At 45.8% G+C, this 26,108-nt stretch overlaps 2 protein-coding genes across 2 annotated transcripts; one reads left to right on the top strand and one right to left on the bottom strand.

Moving 5' to 3' along the window:
• Positions 1–1,001: 1,001 nt before the first annotated feature.
• Positions 1,002–5,078, bottom strand: LOC311108047 (rho-related GTP-binding protein RhoV-like). Its single transcript, XM_084150696.1, has 3 exons — positions 4,732–5,078; positions 4,438–4,496; positions 1,002–4,085 (listed from the first exon to the last, which is right to left on the bottom strand). Exons 1-3 carry the CDS (start codon positions 4,943–4,945, stop codon positions 3,639–3,641), a joined length of 720 nt encoding a protein of 239 aa, XP_084006822.1. The 5' UTR covers positions 4,946–5,078; the 3' UTR covers positions 1,002–3,638.
• A 1,425-nt stretch (positions 5,079–6,503) lies between these two features.
• Positions 6,504–24,476, top strand: LOC311108251 (vacuolar protein sorting-associated protein 18 homolog). Its single transcript, XM_084150872.1, has 16 exons — positions 6,504–6,859; positions 7,065–7,206; positions 7,616–7,707; positions 10,979–11,229; positions 11,587–11,766; positions 11,955–12,128; positions 12,380–12,505; positions 13,358–13,464; positions 13,724–14,006; positions 14,270–14,515; positions 17,451–17,585; positions 17,807–18,034; positions 18,274–18,414; positions 21,793–22,002; positions 22,311–22,550; positions 23,323–24,476. Exons 1-16 carry the CDS (start codon positions 6,757–6,759, stop codon positions 23,623–23,625), a joined length of 2,961 nt encoding a protein of 986 aa, XP_084006998.1. The 5' UTR covers positions 6,504–6,756; the 3' UTR covers positions 23,626–24,476.
• The last annotated feature ends 1,632 nt before the right edge of the window (positions 24,477–26,108 follow it).

Raw genomic sequence — 26,108 nt, 5'->3', positions numbered from 1 at the left:
AGTTTTCTTCTCCTGTTGTATGACTCATCCCAACAGTCCTTGAACCTAACACAAGGTCTGTCACATCAAGATGAACACACACACACACAGACACACACGCACACACACGCACCCAACCACACACACACGCACACACACACAGACACGCACACACACACACACACGCACCCAACCACACACACCTGACATTTCACTACCCTACCCCTTTGAATACAAATGCTTACCTCTCTGGACAGGAAATACACAGCAGTGTTCATGGCCATCCATCCATCCATCATCCCTCCATCCATCCATCCATCCATCATCCCTCCATCCATCCATCCTATCTCTCAGTGTGAAAACTGGCACAGTATGTTCTCCTAATTTATACATGAAGTGTCAACATTATCATCACAATCAAATCAGATTACACTGGTTGAGTCCCAAATGGCACCCTATTCCCTATGAAGCGCATTACTTTAGACTAGGACCCATAGGACTCTGGTCAAAGGTAGTGCACCATGTAGGGAACAGGGCGCCATTTGGGACTCATTCTTTATTTATTTGTTACGTAACTGCACTTGGTCAAACGTTTATCACTATAAACCCCGAATCTTCTCTTACCGCTCCCTCAAGAACCACTCCCAGCATGGCATAGCTGCTCCCAGCATGGCATAGCTGCTCCCAGCATGGCATAGCTGCTCCCAGCATGGCATAGCTGCTCCCAGCATGGCATAGCTGCGTTACAATGTAAACTCCCCATGTGGATTCCACCCAGCATTTACCCTCTCACCCCCTTCACTCACTTATTACCACATCCCAAGGTAACGTGATGGTCCAGGTATACAATATAAGGCACCTGGGGAGTTTCTACGGAATACTCAGGACCCCCATAGAGAACAATGCTAAACGCCCATCAGACTCCAGGAGTGCTCTTCCTAAACAGGCCTTTTACTTGCTTCAACAGTCATTCGAGGTGCTAGACTTGGTTACAGAAGTCTCTGGAATCACAAAATGGAATGTCAATATACACGTGTTTTTTATTTATTCAAATGTAGCAGCGATAAATTGTGACAAAGAATATACTTTTTAGATTTTTCCCCCAGAATATATTTCCATCACTTTGTTCAAACAAACAGAAAAAGCATGCTGACAGAGGGTTTGGTTTGAGATTAGTGACAAAAATAAACTGTTCACAGATCTGTAAAATTGCAGACAAAAAAAAACTTTCAATGAACTGTTTAAAACAAACAGAAATAGATATCAAATTTACATTCACTCTTCCACAAGAAGCATATAGCCTGGGTGCCAACCCTCATCTAGCCTGGGTGCCAACCCTCATCTCTATAAACCAGCTAGGACTGACTGTCACCAACCATCGGTCGGGCAATAACATCACTGTACAAAAACAACACAGAACCAGACGGGCACGCAAGCTATTTAAAGTGAGTGTTAACATTCAAGAAGGTTCTATTTAGCCTCCTATAATGTACACGTTGTACCCTATAGATTGGGCAGGCTGATTCGTCTGGAGATAGACACAGTAGTGTGGTCAGTGTCAACTAACAGAGAATCAGAGACGGACGGGAGTGTTTCATTCACTGGAGGGTGGCTGGGCTGTCTAGTGTCTACTCCCCACTGATGGAAACAAAGAAAGAAAGAAACAAATGAGGTCCCAGTGACAGGAGTGTCATTCCCTGGGGTGGCTGGGCTGGGAACTGGGGCGGGGGGACTGGGCTGGGGGTCTCCTCCTCTCTCTACACCCCGTCACAGGCTGGGGCGGGGGGCGGGGGACAGGGGCTGGGAACTGGGGCGGGGGACTAGGCTGGGGGTCTCCTCCTCTCTCTACACCCCGTCACAGGCTGGGGCGGGGGACAGGGGCTGGGGACTGGGGCGGGGGACTGGGGCGGGGGACTAGGCTGGGGGTCTCCTCCTGTCTCTACACCCTGTCACAGGCTGGGGCGGGGGACAGGGGCTGGGGACTGGGGCGGGGGACTAGGCTGGGGGTCTCCTCCTCTCTCTACACCCTGTCACAGGCTGGGGCGGGGGACAGGGGCTGGGGACTGGGGCGGGGGACTAGGCTGGGGGTCTCCTCCTCTCTCTACACCCCGTCACAGGCTGGGGCGGGGGACAGGGGCTGGGGACAGGGGCTGGGGACTGGGGCGGGGGACTAGGCTGGGGGTCTCCTCCTCTCTCTACACCCCGTCACAGGCTGGGGCGGGGGACAGGGGCTGGGGACTGGGGCGGGGGACTAGGCTGGGGCTCTCCTCCTCTCTCTACACCCCGTCACAGGCTGGGGCGGGGGACAGGGGCTGGGGACTGGGGCGGGGGACTAGGCTGGGGGTCTCCTCCTCTCTCTACACCCCGTCACAGGCTGGGGCGGGGGACAGGGGCTGGGGACTGGGGCGGGGGACTAGGCTGGGGGTCTCCTCCTCTCTCTACACCCTGTCACAGGCTGGAGTTGATACTGACAGCTCATTACATCAAAGCCTAACACAGTAATCAACACATAGGCCTGGGAGCCATTCCCAGTTCACACACAGGTAAGACGTTAGCACCTAGCCTAGCGACTTCAGCCTACATACACTGTTGCATATGAATAGGTCTGGGTCTGTTTGACTTGGCAGCACTGAACACAAAGGAGAAAAGGCTAACAACCAACCAACAACCAGCCTTCTCTCTCTCTCTCTCTCTCTCGCTCTCTCTCTCTCTCTGTCTCTCTGTCTCTCTCTCTCTCTCTCTGTCTCTCTCTCTCTCTGTCTCTCTGTCTCTCTCTCTCTCTCTCTGTCTCTCTCTCTCTCTCTCTCTCTCTCCACCTTTTAGCAGACGCTCTTCTCCAGAGCAACTTACAGTTAGTGAGTGCATACATAAAAATATTCATACTGGTCCCCCGTGGGAATCAAACCCACAACCCTGGCATTGCAAGCACCATGCTCTACCAACTGAGCCACATGGGACTATCACACAGAGAAGGTGCAGTGAAGTCTCAGGTTGGAATGGGCACCAATCCAGACCATGTAAATGAGTTCATAACATTTACATGACGGCAGGATGCTTGTGATGTACTTGGTTTAATATTCTCTCTATTCTTTCGCTTCTTACTTGGTTACCTAAACCGTGTAGGCCTACTTGACAGATACTGTACTTTCGTTAGTGACTATCTGTCAACCTGAGCAATCAGGCATGATAATGTGCGCATGTTTTGGTGTAATCAATGTAATCACTAATCAAAGCAGCTCAATCCACAGTGAAAGAGAGCCTGCTCAGACCAGCCCAGAAACACAACCACAGCCTTTTGGCTAAGTGAGAATATCCCAAGCATTTACATTATTATTACATTTTAGTCATTTAGCAGACGCTCTTATCCAGAGCCACTTACAGTTAGTGAGTGCATAAATTGTTTTTTCTTTCATACTGGTCCCCCGTGGGAATCGAACCCACAACCCTGCCGTTGCAAGCGCCATGCTCTACCAACTGAGCTACACGGGACTACTATACCACTGTCCTCAGACCAGGAGTGAAGTAACAAGTTTCATAGGCCCATAGAGCTCAGTCCATTCACCACTGCTGGGATGATTCCAAAGCTCCATCGCTTTTACAAAGTCTTCATAAGTTAATAAATACTCGTCTTTCTGTCCATGACCAATGGGGTCTGTATCTCAGATAAAACAGAAGAACTTCTTCCAGCTGCATTTAGAGAAGGCCTTGGTGCGTCTGTCCGATAGCTGCCTCTTCTTCTCCTTCCTGGCCTTGTGTTTGATGGCAGCAAAGATGGCCGCGTCGAACGACTCTTTTAAGTTCTTCTGCGTCAACGAAGAACACTCCACATAGGCCGCCGCTCTGATTTTATCTGCCATGCTCTGTGCCCGAGGGGTCAGCACCGGTTTGACCCCGCAGTGGTCCAGGTTGATCAGGACGTTGACGTCCAGCAGGAGGTCGGACTGGGTGCCCACGAGGATGATGGGAGCTGAGGGGTTGCAGGCTCGGATCTCGGGGATCCACTTGTTGGTGACATTGTGGAAGGAGGCGGGGTTGACCACACTGAAGCAGAGCAGGAAGACGTCCGTGTGGGAGTAGGAGAGGGAGCGGAAATCATCAAACACCTCCTGGAAATGTCAAGGTAGAGAGAGAGAGCGGAGAGAGGGGTCGGGTTAGCTGATTCAGCAGAGCGTGTGAATGTGAATGCTGTCTTGGGGGTCTGAACAACAACAATGGACGGCGTGACAGAGAGAGAGAGACGATGTCTCACACAGTATGACATGTGGTAGCCTTTAGAACCAATCTACTGCTGCTACATGTGAAAGACTGATCGTTTCCTGTCACTAAATCTGTTTGTCACATTTGTGACTGATTCTTCTACAAAGCACACGGATGTTCCATTCCAACACGTTTCAAACGGTTGTCGTTAAATTGGACTAATGAGATTCAAGAATAACCTATTCAGGCTGATATTCTTACCTGTCCAGCTGTGTCCAGTAGTTGTATTCTGACTGGGGCTCCCTCTACTTCGACTTGACCTGTTGAAGAAAACAGAAGAATACAATTATTTTATAACTCAAGTTTGTACATAGTCTGGGTTTGTAAATCATAGGCCCTATTTCCATAAACAATGATCATTTACAATGAATTAACCTAGTAGAAAACAATACATTCAGTTATTAAATTCTTATAAATTAGGCTATTATAAGGTTATAAACTTAGGCTACAAGGTTTGTTTTATTTTATGTTTTTGAGTAATTTAAAGGTACTCACCAGAAAAGACGTCAAAGCCTGTCTGTTTGTAGTCCGTGGGGTATCCATTTGTGGTGTAACTGACTATCATGCTCGTCTTCCCCACAGCCCCGTCCCCCACCAGCATACAGCTGATAGCCGCTGGCTCCCTCTCCAACCTGGCCTCTTGGCTCATCAGTCCGCAAGAAGAGGGGACGCGGGATTCTTCACAATAATAATCCATTTGAGGTGGCATGTCCAACAATTAAAATGGAAGAATAGTACCTTTGCAGTGCAGAAGAGATCGGTCTTATTTCGAACGTGCGATTCTCTAGAATAGTTTATGTTTCTCCTCAAGCATCACGTTGATGGTTAGTGAATGACGGTGTGAGGCGACTTGGTTTTGAGGGAACTTTTCTGCTCAGACAGGTTGTGATTTGCATAGCCCCGCCCCCGCTGAACGCAGATCAAGAAAAGGTGTGGTCTGACACCTACGTGATAATGAAACAATGACAATCTATTCCCATGCTAGCACATTTGGTTCCTTGGAAGTTGTGAGATGGTTGCCAAAGAATATATATATTATTTTTTTGTGGCCCCCACCCCCATCAAAGTTTCCCATCCCTGATATATACCGTCTGACAAAGAACCTTAGATGGTTGGTTAAGTTCTTATATTGGGTGCTATTTTGAGATAATAGGCTACTTCACAAATATTTGCTGTGATATGTGTTTTGAAAGAATTAAGGTAAAAATGCAAAGATAAGGAAATTACAAGAATAAAGTTTACAGAGAAATCTATTTTGCAACGAATCGAAAGTGCAATAATTGATTTGCAGTTGTGTATTTTGACAACGTACTATTGTTATCCATTTAACTGTCTCTTCTTGAAAAACATGTTGGGAAAATGATTTCACCTTAAATTCCTATTGCTAACAACATTTTTTTTTTAAACTTCCATTTGCTTTAACTTGATAACAGAGCTCTACCAAGCGGTTGAGAAGTCAAAAGAGGTCATACCATATTAGAATGGCAGTTTGCATCGCATTTTTACTCATTTCGACGATATTACAAAAAGTACTTTAGGTCTGCTTCAATGGCTTTTTATTGATTCATATTGATTAATGGACCCAATGGGTCATGGAAAGTGGTTTAACCAATTTATGTTGCCTAGTGTCAACAATTAAATCATATTTTTCTGCAAAAATACGTATTAGAAAATAAATACAAATTACATAGGGAGTCCACCATACTTTTTCCTGACATTTCAACCGCCTGGTTGAGCACAGTTTTACAAAATTCTTGCTTTTCAGCCTTTTTACATTTTAACTGTTTATTTTCATATTCCTACTCTTCAACGTCTCTACTAACAGGAATGGTGCGATATGAATCCCTCACAAACGGAATTCCTGCCTTTAATCCCATTGATTGTGAGTTTTCTTACAGCCCTCTAAGTGGGCCACAACACTGAACTGCAGCAACCTAAAAGGACACAAATAATGTAAATTGATGCAGGAGGGCTGGGGGAGTTGACCAATTAAGTACAAGTGAAGATTTTTTCATATCTACTTCTTAATCTATTGTCAAAACATGCTCTACCAGCCGGTTGAGGATTGGGTTAAAGTACAATAATGTATATATTTTTTCTTATATGATTTTGCAGTGAATTCAATGTATAATCATTATAAATAGATGGCAGCCCTTTTTGAATATTGGACAAAGTGCGCGTCCTCGTGTCAGACATTAGAACTACAACAGTGTCCTGATCACATGATGACATCCGTGGATCACCTGACTAAACTGGCCCTCCCTTGTTGTGCGTTTGGTATATTTTCAGGAAGCTTCACCAAATTAGAATGTTTTGACTGTTTTTAAATGGATGAGATTATACCGTTTTCTTTCTTGTGGGCTACTCTTCTATTCTGAAACATTTCTCACGACACGCAGGCAACCGAATCTGTTTTTTTGCGGACTCTAAATAGCTAGCTAGCACAGTCATGCCATCGCATGATCTGAAATTGTAGAAGTTAGCTATTAGCTAGGTTTTCTCTGCTTTAGACGTTTTGCAATGTCTTCTATCCTGGATGAATACGAGGACTCGCAGAACAGCAGACACCCTGTGCAACACAGTAGCCGCCTGTCTGCTGCCAACATCGGCATAACACACTCCGGTACTGGGGAAAGCTACGGGCCTCTCAATTGGGTTTTGTTTATGATAAGGCTAGTTGGGACCATCTATATGGTTGAATCTGCGCACCACATTGCTTTCATATAGCCAATAGAATCATTATCTATATAATGTTTAGTTAGCTTGCTACCGGGACTCGATTATGTTGGCGATGATGATTGACATAAGTAATTCATGATTCGTTGTAGGGTTCGTGAATGTGAGACTGGAGGAGGAGAAGCCGATATTCAACAAACAGAGGATTGATTTCTCACCCCCAGAGAAAATCAACCACTTCGCTGTCTGCAACAATCAGCTATGCATGAGTTTAGGGAAGGACACTCTTCTGAGGTAGGGGACACTTTTATCTGCAACACCCCCCCTAGTGATCCAGCGTTATCAGGGTCTTGTGAATAGCCCTGTCACCCATGCCTGTCCATGCCTCTCTGTGTAAGACGAGCAGAATGTGTGAGTGGTGCAGTTTGTATCTTGACGTGATTGCTAAATGATGGGATTAAAAGACAAATGATGGATTAAGAGTTGACCATGTCAGTCGTTCAGGGTGATGATGTATATTTTTGGATTGGTGTAATGATGGTGTAATGATGAATATTTAATGTCTTGTTGCACAACTTTAAAATATCTTCTGAAATAGCTGCGTGTGTTTTCACATAAGATTGTATACCGTATTGGTATCTAAGATAAGTGAATTTTACTTAATAAAGGTGTTTATAAAGTTTTCCTCTGTATGTTGTTCCAGGATTGACCTTGCCAAGCCAGACCAGCCCAACCAGATAGAACTGGGGAGGAAGGATGACAGCAGAGTACACAAGCTCTTCCTGGACCCCACAGGTGAGAACGAGGGAGCTCTTCCTGGACCCCACAGGTGAGAACGAGGGAGCTCTTCCTGGACCCCACAGGTGAGAACGAGGGAGCTCTTCCTGGACCCCACAGGTGAGAACGAGGGAGCTCTTCCTGGACCCCACAGGTGAGAATGAGGGAGCACTTCCTGGACCCCACAGGTGAGAACGAGGGAGATCTTCCTGGACCCCACAGGTGAGAACGAGGTGGACCCCACAGGTGAGAACGAGGGAGCTCTTCCTGGACCCCACAGGTGAGAACGAGGGAGCTCTTCCTGGACCCCACAGGTGAGAATGAGGGAGCACTTCCTGGACCCCACAGGTGAGAACGAGGGAGCTCTTCCTGGACCCCACAGGTGAGAACGAGGGAGCTCTTCCTGGACCCCACAGGTCCCTAAAGTAGAATACCTGCACAGTACTCATTTTACATTTACATTTTAGTAATTTAGCAGACGCTCTTATCCAGAGCGACTTACAGTTAGTGAGTGCATTCATATTTTATTTATTTTTCATACTGGCCCCCCGTGGGAATCGAACCCACAACCCTGGCGTTGCAAACGCCATGCTCTACCAACTGAGCTACATCCCTGCCGGCCATTCCCTCCCCTACCCTGGACGACGCTGGGCCAACTCCCAGGCAGTAGCAACAGCGCGACTTTAGATCATTAGAAAGCATTTGCCAAAAGCCACAAAATACACCTGAATGGATTTCTGCAAATACTGTATGTAAATATAGAGGGAGTCCTCTTACATTTGGGAACTTTACAGTCCTATTGATCAAACAACCATGAACCCCATATGAACCCCAAACAACCCCATATGTAACTCTGTGTTGTTTTTATCGCACTGCTTTGCTTTATCTTGGCCAGGTCGCAGTTGTAAATGAGAACTTGTTCTCAACTGGCTTACCTGGTTAAATAAAGGTGAAAAAAAAAAAAAAAAATGAACATGTAGGCTCTCTCTCCCTCAGTTATGCACATCAACAACGACAAGATCAACAACTAATGTTAGCCAGAGCGAGATGAGCTAAAATCTAACCAGATGAACCCTCACAAACTTTTTTGTTGTTGTTGCTTGTAGTTGGCGAAATAGCGCTGATAAAGATGAGGAATAGTAGCCTCCTCGCCCTTCTGCAGCTTCTCTGCATGCTTGCCCAAACCCACGTTCTGACAACTGAATGGGAAATTGCCTGCCCCCCCATTTGATCGATGCCAAATGCATTTGGTTGACAACTAAGAGATATGCTAACTGTGGATAACAGTGATTCACATTTCTTGCTAGCTAACCAAATGACACTTGCATCTCTAGCTGTAGGCACCGAAAAATGATATGAGGTGGGGGGGAAAGTCGGCCACTCACCCACTGGTCCAATGTCATGACATCCTCCCAGCAGTTAGCTAGCTAACGTTAGGCTCCGTGATTTTAGCTTGCTACATAAATAGATACGCTAGCCTATTAGCCACATTATGACTGACTGATCATTGCCCTTGTTAGTTTGATTGTATTGACATTCCCAGCCTTAGTTACATTCGTCCGTTTTTGTCCAAAATATTGAGTCGTTGAAACTGAAACAGTGCATCCCGAATGGAGGCAGCAAACAATGTACCAGGCCAGCTGTGATTTATAACCTGATAGCAATATTTTTTGGACTACCAAGAAATGTATTGGTGAATTATATGAATCATGCATTGAACTGCATCCATCTACTCTGCCAACAATGCCTTACTGTACGTCATGGAATTTTGAGTCAAAAATAACCTATTTTTAAAACCTCTTATGAAGTTGGTTTTGTAGCATAAACTGGGAATTTGATATTTTCGACTGATATTATGATTTTCTGTCTGTTTCATAACTGAGAAGTAGTTAACGCTGTCAGTTCCACTTTAAATGGACAGTCTATTGCCCATTGACTGTCAAGGTTTTCATAGCTATTTCTCAGGTAAATGATCACCAAGCGGTTTTAATTATTACTAATTGATGTGAGTAAACGTACTAAAGAAGTCATTATGGTTGTTAATAGAAAAATAAAAAAATGAAGTAAAGAAACGTCTGGACCAATTACATTCCCTTACTCTTACAGTTCTGTTGAGGTGTCTATTGAAATAGAGGTTATGACGTGGCAATAAATCACTGATATGAGCACCTTTCCAACCAGGAAAGAGGGTTTCATATATGTGTGTTATTGCTGCTTACTACACAGTGTTAGATCTCTCAGTACCAGATCTAACACTGCTCTCCCCTCTCCTCCCCTGCAGGGTCCCACCTGGTGATCTCTCAGTACCAGATCTAAAACTGCTCTCCCCTCTCCTCCCCTGCAGGGTCCCACCTGGTGATCTCTCAGTACCAGATCTAAAACTGCTCTCCCCTCTCCTCCCCTGCAGGGTCCCACCTGGTGATCTCTCAGTACCAGATCTAACACTGCTCTCCCCTCTCCTCCCCTGCAGGGTCCCACCTGGTGATCTCTCAGTACCAGATCTAAAACTGCTCTCCCCTCTCCTCCCCTGCAGGGTCCCACCTGGTGATTTCTCTCAGTACCAGATCTAAAACTGCTCTCCCCTCTCCTCCCCTGCAGGGTCCCACCTGGTGATCTCTCAGTACCAGATCTAACACTGCTCTCCCCTCTCCTCCCCTGCAGGGTCCCTCCTGGTGATCTCTCAGTACCAGATCTAACACTGCTCTCCCCTCTCCTCCCCTGCAGGGTCCCACCTGGTGATTTCTCTCAGTACCAGATCTAACACTGCTCTCCCCTCTCCTCCCCTGCAGGGTCCTACCTGGTGATCTCTCAGTACCAGATCTAACACTGCTCTCCCCTCTCCTCCCCTGCAGGGTCCCACCTGGTGATCTCTCAGTACCAGATCTAACACTGCTCTCCCCCCTGCAGGGTCCCACCTGGTGATCTCTCAGTACCAGATCTAACACTGCTCTCCCCTCTCCTCCCTTGCAGGGTCCCACCTGGTGATCTCTCAGTACCAGATCTAACACTGCTCTCCCCTCTCCTCCCCTGCAGGGTCCCACCTGGTGATCTCTCAGTACCAGATCTAACAGTGCTCTCCCCTCTCCTCCCCTGCAGGGTCCCACCTGGTGATCTCTCAGTACCAGATCTAACACTGCTCTCCCCTCTCCTCCCCTGCAGGGTCCCACCTGGTGATCTCTCTCAGTACCAGATCTAACACTGCTCTCCCCTCTCCTCCCCTGCAGGGTCCCACCTGGTGATTTCTCTCAGTACCAGATCTAACACTGCTCTCCCCTCTCCTCCCCTGCAGGGTCCCACCTGGTGATTTCTCTCAGTACCAGTGAGTGTCTATATCTGAACAGGAACACCCAGAAGGTGAGGTCTCTGTCCCGCTGGAGAGGACACCTCATAGAGAGTCTAGGCTGGAACAAGCTTCTGGGGACCGAGACCAACACTGGGCCCATCCTAGTGGGAACCAGCCAGGGAATCATCTTCGAGGCTGAGATCTCTGCTTCAGAGGGAAGCCTGTTTAACACCAACCCTGACCAGTACTTCAAACAGGTCAGTGGTAGGATCTGGCAATAAACATATGAGATTATACAGTATATCTTCAAGTACATTTAGAAAAAAATACAACACACCCCCAAAATAAGAAATGCTGTTAATACTGTATGCTTTTTTTTATATTGAAGTTGAACCCATGGAAAGCCATGCTAATAAAACCTCTTGACATTCTAACTAATCAATCAGTGTTGAGATGGTTACATTCATTGGTTACACTCCTTCATGTGAACTTATCCGCAGGCTGCAAGCTTTTGCTAACATCTTTTGTTATCGTATTTGATGTAGCTTTTTGAAAGTACGTTTGCAAAACTAGTTCCTTTATTATGATGAGTAATGTATGTGATTGAAACACAGGTCCATTCCCTGGAGGAGGATGGGAAGCCAGCTCCAGTATGCTGTATAGAGGTGGAGCGAGGTCTGGAGTCTAAAGTCTTCATCATCGCCACCACCAGGAAGCGCCTGTTCCAGTTCGTAGGTCGCGTGGCAGACGGGTCAGAGCAGCAAGGCTTCAGCTCCATCTTCTCACAGAACCAGGTCTGTTAAAACAGCCTTTTAAAACTACATTGCTGTGTCAGAAATTGCACCCTATTCCCTATATAGTGCACTACTTTTGGTCAGAGCCTGTGAGGTTCTTCATAACTTGTTATAACCGTATATGAACCCTTTTATTGTGTCTTATGACAAGGCTTATAATATGCTATGTCTACTACTACTACTACTAGGAGCTGCTGCCCAGCTTCCAGGAGTTTCCCTTTAACATGGGCTACAGTGAGATCACCTTCTACACTTCCAAGCTCAGGTCCTGCCCCAAGGCCTTCGCATGGATGATGGGTAACGGAGTTCTCTACGGTCAGCTGGACTACGTCAAGTTGGACTCGCTGCTCAGTGATGTGCAGGTACTGTTTTCTATACTATTCTAATATTTTTAGGCGAGTGTACTTTAAGGTTTGATGTGTTGTATTTATCATGGGCTGTAGTGGTAAGCTCCCCGCAGTTGATATGGGTGTTCTGAAGGTCTATTCGTCACTGGTCTTTCAAAAGAATCCTATTGTATTCTAGAAATTCATATTGCTGCTGCAGTACTTTTTTATATATATTTTTTATAACACATTCTTTCCATCTGTCTTTCTCTCCCTCTCTCCATCAGGTGTGGGATTACACCCCAGACATAGACTTCAGTTTCAACAAGCCCATCTCCATCGTGTTGACTCAGTTCCACTTTCTACTCCTCCTCCCTGACCGCGTCAAGGCCATCTGCACACTCAACGGACAGGTGGGCGCACGGACGGGACAGGACGGGACGGGACTCTGCCTTTGCTGCTGCTTGCTCTGTGGGGTCTAGGTCAGGTTACTGTGGGGTCTAGGTCAGGTTACTGTGGGGTCTAGGTCAGGTTACTGTGGGGTCTTGGTCAGGTTACTGTGGGGTCTAGGTCAGGTTACTGTTGGGTCTAGGTCAGGTTACTGTGGGGTCTTGGTCAGGTTACTGTGGGGTCTAGGTCAGGTTACTGTGGGGTCTAGGTCAGGTTACTGTGGGGTCTAGGTCAGGTTACTGTGGGGTCTAGGTCAGGTTACTGTTGGGGTCTAGGTCAGGTTACTGTGGGGTCTAGGTCAGGTTACTGTGGGGTCTAGGTCAGGTTACTGTTGGGGTCTAGGTCAGGTTACTGTTGGGGTCTAGGTCAGGTTACTGTGGGGTCTTGGTCAGGTTACTGTGGGGTCTAGGTCAGGTTACTGTGGGGTCTAGGTCAGGTTACTGTGGGGTCTAGGTCAGGTTACTGTGGGGTCTAGGTCAGGTTACTGTGGGGTCTAGGTCAGGTTACTGTGGGGTCTAGGTCAGGTTACTGTGGGGTCTAGGTCAGGTTACTGTTGGGGTCTAGGTCAGGTTACTGTGGGGTCTAGGTCAGGTTACTGTGGGGTCTAGGTCAGGTTACTGTGGGGTCTAGGTCAGGTTACTGTGGGGTCTAGGTCAGGTTACTGTGGGGTCTAGGCCAGGTTACTGTGGGGTCTAGGTCAGGTTACTGTGGGGTCTAGGCCAGGTTACTGTGGGGTCTAGGTCAGGTTACTGTGGACGGACGGACAGACGGACGGACGTTTTATGAATACATTCAGTTGATTGATTGATTGACAGGTGGTGTGCGAGGACGTGTTCCCTGATAAGTTTGGCACCCTGAAGAAGATGATCAAGGACCCAGCAGGAGGCCTGGTGTGGATCTACACTGAGAAGGCCGTCTTTAGGTACATTTACCTTACATTTAGTTTTGTAGTCGTTTAGCAGACACTCCTACTCAGAGAGACATACAATCACTGCATTCAACTAGGATCGGTAGGACAACCACATATCACAGCCGTTGCTAATTAAACCTTGTTCAGCCACTATCTGTGAAATCAGACTAGATCTGCCATTGCTAGTTAAACCTTGTTCAGCCACGATCTGTGAAATCAGTGCTAGAAACAAAAGACCAGGTGTTTTTTTTCTCTCTCTCTCTCAATCCAGATACCACATCCAGAGAGAAGCCAGGGATGTGTGGCAGATGTACATGAGTATGAACAAGTTTGACCTGGCTAAGGAGTACTGCCGGGACCGGCCAGAGTGCATGGACATGGTTCTGGCTAAGGAGGCAGAGCACTGCTTCCAGAACAAACGCTATCTGGAGAGTGCTAAGTGCTACGCTCTGACCCAGAACTACTTTGAGGAGATCGCGTTGAAGTTCATCGAGGCGAAACAGGAAGAAGCTCTGAAAGAGTTCCTTCTAAAGAAACTCAACAACCTGAAACAGGTAGGATGTTTTTGGTGACTTTAGTGTGTCCAAAATGACATCCTATGGGCCCTGGTCAAAAGTAGTGCACTATATAGGGAATAGGGTTCTATTTGGGATGCGGCCTTATTGTGTGATCTGAGGTAACTTGTAACAACTCTTTTGTGTGATCTGTTTTTAACTCTTTTGTATGGACTGTATTTAAAAAAAAATCATGTTACCCCTGCTTGCAATTCAAATTTCCCCCTGGGGACAAAAACATTTGATTGATGAATTTAAAACAGAGTGAGAAGACCCAGATCACCTTACTGGTCACCTGGCTGACTGAGCTCTACCTGAACCGCCTGGGGCTTCTGCAATCAGACGAGGGGAAACATGGGGTGTTCCAGGAGACGCGTGATGAGTTCCGGAAGTTCCTCAGTAGCTCCAAACACAAGGAGTGTCTCTATAACAACCGTACGACCATCTATGACCTGCTGGCTAGCCATGGCAACGTGGACGACATGGTCTACTTCTCTGTCATCATGAAGGTATCTTATGACGCTATCTATCCAGGCTTGGGCTCAATTCCATTTCAATTCTAGTCAATTCAGAAAGTGAACCAAATTCCTATATATAGATAGATATATTTGATTATTTAAAACACAATACAACCACACGTGTGGAGAATGCATTTAAAATCATTTGAGGATGACAAAAAATAGTTTGAAAACTTATTTCCATTGGGATCCTCTTAAATAAATGTCTCTAATCATTAACAAACAATAGCATAGCAGGCTGAAGACCTGAAAGTCTCCGTCAGCTTGGGATGAAGTTGAGGCAATTTGGGTTGGAAAGGCTGTGTAGGTTCAGTGGAGAGGGCACCGATGGGACAACCAAGGAGAAACAAAGACGGTCTGAAAGAAATGGCCAAGAGGTCTTCAACACCTGCTTTTCTGAATGGTCAGTCACTCCATTGGAGCCGCTTTTCTGCTACTGGTCCTCCATCGGCAGGAATGTTTTACATTTTACATTTTACATTCATTTTAGCAGACGATCTTATCCAGAGCGACTTACAGGAGCAATTAGGGTTAAGTGCCTTGCTCAAGGGCACATCGACAGATTTTTCACCTGGTCGGCTCGGGGATTAGAACCAGCGACCTTTCGGTTACTGGGCACAACGCTCTTAACCACTAAGCTACCTGCCGCCCGGGTGATGTCACAGCTGCTGAAAAGCGCACGAAAAGCCACCACATCTTGGCAGTGGTTAGGAGCGTTCCCTGAACAGTCCCTGACTTTCCTCTGCTACCTCTGGACACAGCTTGCATTCCCTGAACAGTCCCTGACTTTCCTCTGCTACCTCTGGACACAGCTTGCATTCCCTGAACAGTCCCTGACTTTCCTCTGCTACCTCTGGACACAGCTTGCATTCCCTGAACAGTCCCTGACTTTCCTCTGCTACCTCTGGACACAGCTTGCATTCCCTGAACAGTCCCTGACTTTCCTCTGCTACCTTTGGACACAGCTTGCATTCCCTGAACAGTCCCTGACTTTCCTCTGCTACCTCTGGACACAGCTTGCATTCCCTGAACAGTCCCTGACTTTCCTCTGCTACCTCTGGACACAGCTTGCATTCCCTGAACAGTCCCTGACTTTCCTCTGCTACCTCTGGACACAGCTTGCAGTCCTTGGTGTAATACTTCCAAACAGATGAAACAAAAAGCCACAGTACTTGAATCCAAACAGCCAGCTAGCTAGCTAGCGAGCCAAAATACTTTTCATCATGATCCTGCAACTCTGAGAGTCAAGACCATAGGATATAGTGATCAAACCCCAGAGAAGCCAGAACCACCCAAAAACGATTACAAAATGCAACAAAAAACACACACACAAAAAAAAAAGTATCTACAGAGCTCGCCTATGCTACTTTACGGTGCCATGGCAACCACGGAACCAAATTCAAATTCCACATTGAAAAGCATTGAAGAGAATTGGAATTTCAGTGTACTTCCTGAATTGAAATAGAATTGACCCCAACCCTGCTGTTCATTCATGGTATTGTATTGTAGGATTTATTGCTGCTCTCTATTGGTTGTCTCTAACAGTGTTCATTTTGTCAATAACTATGACGAAAAATACTAATCAACAAGCTATTTTTCCTGACTAAAACTACGGCGATAATGAGACGAGACGCCCTGGAAAAAATTCATAACTATTACAAATGACTTCATTTTAATAGACAAAAAATGTGACGAGACGAGAATTCCACGGGAGACTAATGGACATTTGTCCCTCGGACTGCTAGATGGTGAAGCGTGATTCATCACTCCATAGAACGCGCTTCCACTACTCCAGAGTCCAATGGCAGCGGGCTTTACACCACTCCAGCCGACACTTGGCATTGCGCATGGTGATCTTAGGCTTGTGTGCTGCTGCTCGGCCATGGAAACCCATTTCATAAAGCTCCAGACTAACAGTTCTTGTGCTGGGGTTGCTTACTGTATAGTGTATGGACATGAAGGCAGGGTAAAGTGACTAGGCATCAGGATAGATAATAATAAGGTATTTGAGGTAGATATGTACATGAAGGCAGGGTAAAGTGACTAGGCATCAGGATAGATAATAATAAGGTATTTGAGGTAGATATGTACATGAAGGCAGGGTAAAGTGACCAGGCATCAGGATAGATAATAATAAGGTATTTGAGGTAGATATGTACATGAAGCCAGGGTAAAGTGACTAGGCATCAGGATAGATAATACGTGTAAAATAATGAACAGAGTAGCTGCAGCAAATGATGAGTGTAAAAGTGTGTGAATGTGAATGTGTTGTTACAGCTCTCGGGCCCCGGTCCACAAATGCGAGTTGCGGTTGCTTTTTCCTATGGAAAAAAAAAAAGAATGCTATTTGTTGAATGTTAGGTGTACAGTAATATTTCTGGCATTTTTGTAAAGCTCAAATTCTCCCCCTTTTTTTCAAGGAAACCACTGTTATTTACCCCCCTTTGACGGTTATGACGGGGAGAAAATCAGAGCTGTAAAAAATGTTTAACCTGTAGCCAAGGCTTTATAGCCTTTACGGTTAATAATGTCTGGCATCGGTTACAGTCTGCCACAATATCAATGTTACCAGCTAAGGTATAGGAGGGGTATTAGGCCTAGTTGGACGAGGCTATCTGAATGTTCACATGACGGAAGATAAAGGAGTCATTATTATGTCTGTGACTAAACTTGTCCGGAGTTTTAGTCGACTGATAATAACTAAAAGTAACGGAGGATGAAATGACTAAAATGTGACTTAAGACTAAAAGGTATTTTTAAGACTAAATCTAAAAATAGCTGCTCAAATTAACACTGGTCTCTCTAATGGTAAGGCAATTTTCTGCCACTTTATTTTCCGTTTTGTATAATAAAACTTGCTGCTGCTGTTTTGACATTTTCTGGGATTTAAGAAAGAATCTACATCTATTTATCTCTCTCTCTCTAGGACTATGAGAGGGTGATCTCCCACCACTGTCAGCATGATGACTATAGCGCCGCCCTGGAGGTGCTCTCTAAGCACTGCGACGAGAAGCTCTTCTATAAGTTCTCCCCCATCCTCATGCAACACATACCTAAGAAGGTGATACGGTGATTTTGCGTTGAAATGTTTTGTTGTTATTATTATTATTATTATTGTCTTTTTGTTCAAGTACAATGCAATTCAGTTTGACATGCCATACATTACCATACTTTATTTTACATTTTCACGGAAATTCATGGCATGTAAAGTGCCGATTTTTGTGTATTTGTGAAAGGGAAATTGAATTAATTTAATGAACAATAACCTTTAATAATCACAAGGTGGTGGATGCCTGGATCCAGATGGGCAGCAGGCTGGAACCTAAGAAACTGATTCCAGCCCTGGTCAACTACAGTCAGATGGGTTCTACACAACAGATCCACGAGACCATCCGCTACATGGAGTTCTGCGTCTACCAGCTCACGGTGACAGAAGAGGCCATACACAACTACCTGCTGTCCGTCTACGCCAAGTACAAACCTGAGAGTCTCCTGTGGTACCTGGAACAGGTAGGTTCAAGGCTGTGTCCGTCCCAAATGGCACCCTGTTCCCTATATAGAGCTCTACTTTCGACCAAGGACACGCAGACCAAATATCTATCGCTAACTTTAAAAAAAAAAATTACCTGTTTTATATTTTATTCTAGTTTACTCCGAGTGTCCTTGGGTATCTTGAAAGTAAATCAAATATAATACATTAAAATGTATTATTATTAACACATAAACATAGGTTATTTTATGATTGACAGGCTGGGACCCACGCTTCAGACATCCACTATGATTTAAAGTATGCCCTGAGGCTGTGTGCTGAACATGGCTTCCTCCAGGCCTGTGTTCTGGTCTATAAGATCATGGGGCTGTATGAGGAAGCTGTCGATCTGGCTCTACAAGTGAGTGTCTTGGCTAGTTTTGATTAATATGTAGCTAACTGTTGATCATTTGATATTAACAGGATATTGCAAGATAAGAAAGTGCAAATAGTGGGCTACACCATCAATATATACATACGTTATCTCAATATATATATACATACATTATCTCAATATATACACATACATTATCTCAATATATACACATACATTATCTCAATATATACACATACATTATCTCAATATATACACATACATTATCTCAATATATACGCATACATTATCTCAATATATACACATACATTATCTCAATATATACACATACATTATCTCAATATCTGCATTCATTATCTCAATATATACACATACATTATCTCAATATATACAGACATTATCTCAATATCTGCATTCATTATCTCAATATACAGTAATCCCTCGTTTATCGCGGGGGTTACGTTCCGAAAATGACCCGCGATAAGTGAAATCCGCGAAATAGAAAACTTTTTTTTTTTACAATTAGCAACTATTACATGTATACAAATACAGTGACTCACGTGTAGGCCGTTTCACTGCTCTTCAGACTGGGCCGCTGCATCCTGACTTCGCTCTGCAGTGTTCTCTTCTTCTGAAGCCCGCGGTGCAGGTGTGTTTGTTCGGGAGAAGAACATAGTGATAGGCAGCTGTTGTCGCTCTTTTTTCTTCTTTGCAAAAAGATCCTTGTACACCGACATGCCACCATCGATTACGTTGGAGAACTGTAATGAACGGCTCATCAAAGGGTCCCATTCCTCAGCTACTCGCTTAAGTTCAGTGGCCATTCGCACCATGGTTGCTAAGCGACCAAGCGTTAGTCCTTCCTCCTCATTGACTGCTGCTGTCGTCCTTATGTTTTTTTCCTCCTTCTTTATGTAACGAACGGAAGATTCATTGATTCCGTAATGGCGAGCAACGGCTGCATAGCTTTTACCTTCCCTTAGCATGTCCAGAAGTTTAACTTTATCTGAGATAGGTAGCATCTTCCGCCGTTTGGGCCCATCCGCAGGTGCTTTTGTCGGTCCAGGCCGTTTCGTCGACATTATGGGTTTAGGAGATGTTCGAAATTACAAGATAATTTGGCCAACTTAATGTAAATTTGCCAAGCTGTTTTATGTACGTACACATAACTGCACGAGACGACAAAATGATAGCACAATTCGTAGCATGTTTTGATACAAGAAGCGGGAGTGAGTTTTTAGCGAATCAGAATGCAGAGCACAATGCACCAAAAAAAAAAAAATGCATTATGAAAATCCGCGAAATAGCGAATCCGCGATAAGTGAACCGCGAAGTGGCGAGGGATCACTGTATACATACATTATCGAATTTTATTTGTCACATGCTTCGTAAACAACAGGTGTAGACTAACAGTGAAATGCTTACTGACGGGTCCTTCCCAACAATGCGGAGAGAAAGAAAACAGAAATAATAGAAATGTAACTATTTAGCAGTCTTATGGCCTGGGGGTAGAAGCCGTTCAGGGTCCTGTTGGTTCCAGACTTGGTGTACTGGTACCGCTTGCCGTGCGGTAGCAGAGAGAACAGTCTATGGCTTGGGTGGCTGGAGTCTTTGACGATTTTTAGGGCTTTCCTCTGACACTGCCTATATAGAGGGCCTGGATGGCATGGAGCTCGGCCCCAGTGATGTGCTGGGCTGTTCGCACTACCCTCTGTAGCGCCTTGCGGTTGGATGCCAAGCAGTTGCCATACCAAGCGGTGATGCAGCCAGTCAAGATGCTGTCAATCTTGCTTTTTGTATAACCTTTTGATGATCTGAGGGCCCTCTTTCGTGCCCTCTTCACGACTGTGTTGGTGTGTGTGGACCATGATAGATCCTGAGTGATGTGGACAACGAGGAACTTGGAGCTCTCGACCCGCTCCACCACAGCCCCATCAATGTAAATAGGTGCGTGCTCAGCCCTCCGTTTCCTGTAGTCCACGATCAGCTCCTTTGTCTTACTGACGTTGAGGGAAAGGTTGTTGTCCTGGCACCACACTATCAGGTAACGGACCTCCTCCATAAAGGCTGCCTCATCGTCATCAGTGATCAGGCCTACCACCGTCATGTCGTCGGCAAACTTAATGATGGTGTTGAAGCCGTGCACGGCCACGCAGTTGTGTGTGAACAGGGAGTACACGAGGGGACTGAGCACGCACCCCTGATGGGCCCCCGTGTTGAGGGTCAGTGTGGCGGATGTGTTGTTGTCTACCCTCCCCAACTGGGGGCGGCCCGTCAGGAAGTCCAGGATCCAGTTTCAGAGGGAGGTGTTTAGTCCCAGGGTCCTTAGCTTAGTGATGAGCTTTGTGGGCACTATGGTGTTGAACGCTGAGCTGTAGTCAATGAACAGCATTCTCACATAGGTGTTGCTCTGGTCCAGGTGGGAAAGGGCAGTGTGGAGTGCAATAGAGATTGCATCATCTTTTGGATCTGTAGGGGCAGTATGTGAATTGGAGTGGGTCCAGGGTGTCTGGGATGATGGTGTTGATGTGATTTAATGACCAGCCTTTCAAAGCATTTCATGGCTACAGATGTGAGTGCTACGGGGCGATAGTCATTTAGACAGGTTACCTTGGCATTCCTGGGCACAGGGACTATGGTGGTCTGCTTGAAACATGTAGGTATTACAGACTGGGTCAGGGAGAGGTTGAAAATGTTAGTGAAGACACTTGCCAGCTGGTCAGCGCATGCTCTGAGTACGCGTCCTGGTAATCCGTCTGGCCCTGCAGCCTTGTGAATGTTAACCTGTTCAAAGGTCTTACTCACATCGGCTACAGAGAGCGTGATCACGCAGTCATCTGGAACAGCTGGTGCTCTCATGCATGGTTCAGTGTTGCTTGCCTCGAAGCCAGCATAGAAGGCATTTTATATCCCGAGTGGCACAGCGGTCTAAGGCACTGCATCTCAGTGCTTGAGGCGTCACTACAGACCCCCTGGTTCGATTCCAGGCTGTATCACAACCGGCCGTGATTGCGAGTCCCATAGGGCGGTGCACAGTTGGCCCAGCGTCGTCCGGGTTTGGCTGGTGTAGGCCGTCATTGTAAATAAGAATTTGTTCTTAACTGACTTGCCTAGGTAAATAAAGGTAAAATAAAAAAAACTTTGCTCATCTGGTAGGCTCGCTTCATTGGGCAGCTCGCGGCTGGGTTTCCCTTTGTAATCCGTGATAGTATGCAAGCCCTGCCACATCCAATGTAGTAGGATTCGATCTTAGTCCTGTATTGATGCTTTGCCTGTTTGATGGTTCATTTTAGGGCGTAGCGGGATTACTTATAAGCGTCTGGATTAGTGTCCCGCTCCTTGAAAATCCGTTCCTCAAGCGGCTGGTGCAACTCTTCTCCTGTGCTGTTTTCCCTCTCCTTCCAGGTGGATGTGGACATGGCCAAGTCGTGTGCTGACCTGCCTGAGGATGATGAGGAGTTGAGGAAGAAGTTGTGGCTGAAGATCGCCCGTCACGTGGTGCAGGAGGAGAAGGATGTGAAGAAGGCCATGAACTGTCTGTCCAGCTGTAACCTGTTGAAGATAGAAGACATACTGCCTTTCTTCCCAGACTTCGTCACCATAGACCACTTCAAGGTAATACTGGAATCAAATGTTTAGGTCCAGAATCTAAAACAAATGAACAAACAAACAAGCGCACACACACACACACACACACACACACACACACACACACACACACACACACAAGACAGTATTTGAGGTGCACTTAATTTACCTTGGATCTTGCACTTTTGGGACTATTCTATTGGTTCCATTGTACCAGCCAAACCAAATGTTTGCAAGTATGTAATCTCGGCACCCAGAACCAAATCTCAGCTTCTATGTATTTGTGTTTCTATGTCCCTCCACACCATCTCCCTCCCTCCCTCCCTCCCCGGCAGGAGGCTATCTGCAGCTCTTTAGAGGAGTACAACCAGCACATAGAAGAGCTGAAGCAGGAGATGGAGGAGGCGACGGAGAGCGCCAAGCGGATCAGAGAGGACATCCAGGAGATGAGGAACAAGTACGGGGTGGTGGAGAGCCAGGAGAAATGCGCTGCCTGCGACTTCCCCCTCCTCAACAGACCCTTCTACCTGTTCCTCTGTGGTCACATGTTCCACTACGACTGCCTCTTCCTGGAGGTCAGTATTGCAAACCCATTTTATTTGACCTTTGACCCTATTTCAAGAACAGTTGGCTAACAGTCTCCCGAGTGGCGCAGCATCGCAGTGCTAGCTGTGCCACTAGAGATCCTGGTTCGAATCCAGGCTCTGTCGTAGCCGGCCGCGACCGGGAGACCCATGGGGCGGCGCGCAATTGGCCCAGCGTCGTCCAGGGTAGGGGAGGGAATGGCCGGCAGGGATGTAGCTCAGTTGATAGAGCATGGCGTTTGCAACGCCAGGGTTGTGGGTTCGATTCCCACAGGGGGTATGAAAAAAATAAAATAATGTATTCACTAACTAACTGTAAGTCGCTCCGGATAAGAGCGTCTGCTAAATGACTAAAAATGTAAATGTAACCATATATACCAGTAGGTCAGTAGCACATCATTTTGATCTTGACCTTTGACCCTATTTCAAGAAGAGTTAGCTAACAATGTATTTCAGCAAACAGAGGGGCATTGGGTCATTACTACGTATATTTGTAAATTATGTACGCTACACACACAATGAAAATGGCTTGGAGGAGGATATCCCCAAAAATGTACACTAGAGCCAGAGATGTCTCATTAATGTGTCTTCTTCCCCCAGGAGATTCAATAGTTCAATAGCCTTTTTTAAGTTCACTAGTTACCTTATATAAGGTGAGCCCTCACCTGTCCATCTACGAGCAGACTAAACTAGGTATCTTTTCCTCAGGTGAGCACTCACCTGTCCACCTACAAGCAGACTAAACTAGGGATCTTTTCCTCAGGTGAGCCCTCACCTGTCCACCTACAAGCAGACTAAACTAGATGAGATGCAGAAGAAGCTGGCTGCAGCCACTCAGACCTCCAAGTCCCGCCACCGCCCCGCCCCCAAGGAGAAGGAGGAGGGGGGTGACACCGCCAGCCTGGGGAAAGGAAGCGCCGGAGTCAGCCGAGAGCAGATCAAGTCCGACATCGATGACATCATCGCCTGCGAGTGTGTGTACTGCGGTGAGCTGATGATCAAGTCAATCGACAAGCCATTTATTGATCCACAGAAGTTTGAGGAGGAGAAGTCCAGCTGGCTCTGAAATGGATGGTTGGACCTGCCTGAAACTGGACAGGCTTGAAATGGCAGACTTGAGGTGGCTGTCTGAAATGAACGGGTCTGAAATGGACTTGAGCTGCCATTCTGAAATGACAAGTGAAATGAAGTGGGACTGTAATTGGTCTGAAATGGGCTTTAACTGTCTGAACTTTTGAGTGAAATAAGACTTGTCTATTTCATAAATGTCTGAAATGATGACTCAGATGCGCTGCTTGTGCTGTCTGAAATGGAAAGGAAACGAGCAGTGAGTACATTGCTGTGTGAGCAGTGAGTACTGTATTCTCCGTGATGATGGGAAGTACACAGCGCCTGGCGATGGATACTCACAGGAGAGGGGAAGAATGCAGGAGCTCCTTTATAACCTCTTAGCCCCTATAATAATATTATTATTACTTCTCTGTAATATCATATGTTCCAGTCTCTCTCTCTCTCTCTCTCTCTTCCTTCTTTCTCTCTTGTTTTTTCAGCGAAGCTTCAAACTGCACTATGATCGGTTTACTGTCTTTACACTCAAATCTGTCTGAATTAACAAAATAACTCTCACATTTTTCTCTGAAATTAGATTTAGAAATTCAGATTTTATAAATCTCAACTGGTATTAGTTAATTCCACTGGCTAGTGACATGAATGGTACTGTGGAATGTATGTTTATGAATTACTTACGTTTTTGTTGTTAGTGTCAGTTATGGCGTCATGACAACTTCCTTCACACCTGTTGCATTGGCTGGCAGTTTATTCTGTTGTGACACCCTCTGAGATCAGGTCAATGTAACCCCACTTTGCTATGGTTTGCTAAATGTGCTTTATGAAAATTAAAACAAATCTTCAAATCGGTCTATGGAATTGTTATATTTCGTGTGTTTGAATGTTATGAATTCCTCTGATGGTGTGAGGGACCTTCTGTCTGAAAGCCGAAAGGTGAATATGAAAAATCTTAAGTTATGATATTATTCTGGGGATTGAGTGAGACGCCTTCCTCTCATAAATATGCAGCAACTGACAAGGACAGGGAAATGGCCTAGGACTTCAGTTCAGTGTTTACAGTGTCATCAATGTACAGCAGACTGAGATTTTCACTCAAGCATTTTCTCTGCACTGTTGCACTGCTTTGAAAAGTGAGTGTGAAGGTTGTTTGGGATAAAGTAAAATATATTATGCACGTAACTGAGGCTTCTGAAGAACCAGTATCAGGTATATATTGATGGTAACAGTTAAATCGTAACATGTCTTGTGTGCAATGTATAGCTCATATATCAAATCAGTCCTAAAATCGACAAAATAAATGAACGAAAGAAACCGGCTCGCGATACTTGTTTTACGAGGTTCCCTTTCAGTGACGTAACACGTAGCTCGGTAATCTTCGGGAGTAGCAGACTCCACCAATCGAGTTCGGCTCGGAAACGATAATGTCGTATAAATCCCCTCTAATGTGCAGTTTTTTTTGCCACAACTGACTAGAAAATACTTGTTACAATGTTTCTGTTGATATATTTTACATTTACATTTTTGTCATTTAGCAGACGCTCTTATCCAGAGCGACTTAGTGAGTGCATACATTTTTTTTTCTTCTCATACTGGTCCACCGTGGGAATCGAACCCACAACCCTGGCGTTGCAAGCGCCATGCTCTACCAACTGAGCTACACGGGACATTTCCGCAGCAATTCCCTTGAAGAGCAGATACGAAATCGTCACTCTCTCTGCATTTAATTAGTTTGCCTGTTCCTTGCTCAGTCCTCGCCATGGCGTCGTGTCTTTCAGTTACAGAAAGTGGCCGCCTCACTGTTGCTGTCGACTCAAATCTCACAGACTCGTTCGTTGCATAGACCCGCCATCTTGGAGTCAGAGAACTGAGAGTCGGCAGCAGCTACGAGAGAGTGCAAAAGGGGGACACGGGGCCAAGGTGAGAAAGTGTTTTTGGAGGTTATATGGTGAGGGAGCTATGGGTTGAGATGGCCGGGAGGGAGAAATAATTAGATCGCGAGGTTCCGAGGACGGAGGCTTCTGAGTCCCCGCCGTCGTGCATTTTCAAGGGGAAGGAGAGGTGCAGGAAATATGCCTCGCTGCAACAAGCCGAACTTGCTATCCCCCAAAATGCATTGTATTACTATAATAACTATATTCATATGTCCAGGGCAGGTGGTGGCCTTAAAGGGGCAGAATCCATTTAAATAATTCAAAAGTGACTGGGAACTTCTTGGCTAATTAGCAAGCTATTTCCAATGTCAAAAACGCCCCAAGATTGACAGTTAACAATTCAAATGTAACGGATCTGATTTCCAGTCAGAAATGACAAAGCTAGCCTGAACTTTTAGGAGGAATTCGTGCCCCCTACTTGGCTGGCCAGTGCCTATTGTAACCACAACATGATGATACCTTGCAAGCTGCATACCTTGACCGTTGATATACATTTCTATCGTGTGTTGTGTAGCTAGTACCGTTAGCCAGGTAACTACAGTTACGCTAG

Source organism: Coregonus lavaretus, assembly GCF_964263955.1.
Source record: "Coregonus lavaretus genome assembly, chromosome: 33".
In the NCBI taxonomy this organism is placed as follows: Eukaryota; Metazoa; Chordata; class Actinopteri; order Salmoniformes; family Salmonidae; genus Coregonus; species Coregonus lavaretus.
The sequence above is the reverse complement of the archived record's forward strand: the minus strand, read 5'-3'. Positions and strand labels throughout refer to the sequence as shown.

Bases quoted from the DNA above. Each gene is read 5' to 3' on its own strand.
- LOC311108047 (XM_084150696.1), bottom strand. From the start codon at position 4,945: ATGCCACCTCAAATGGATTATTATTGTGAAGAATCCCGCGTCCCCTCT. The intron at 4,497-4,731 runs GTGAGTACCTTT...TTTCTTCAACAG, and splicing joins AGGCTTTGACGTCTTTTCTG to GTCAAGTCGAAGTAGAGGGA. The intron at 4,086-4,437 runs GTAAGAATATCA...TGACATTTCCAG, and splicing joins TACTGGACACAGCTGGACAG to GAGGTGTTTGATGATTTCCG.
- LOC311108251 (XM_084150872.1), top strand. From the start codon at position 6,757: ATGTCTTCTATCCTGGATGAATACGAGGACTCGCAGAACAGCAGACAC. The intron at 11,230-11,586 runs GTCAGTGGTAGG...ATTGAAACACAG, and splicing joins CTGACCAGTACTTCAAACAG to GTCCATTCCCTGGAGGAGGA. The intron at 14,007-14,269 runs GTAGGATGTTTT...AATTTAAAACAG, and splicing joins AACTCAACAACCTGAAACAG to AGTGAGAAGACCCAGATCAC.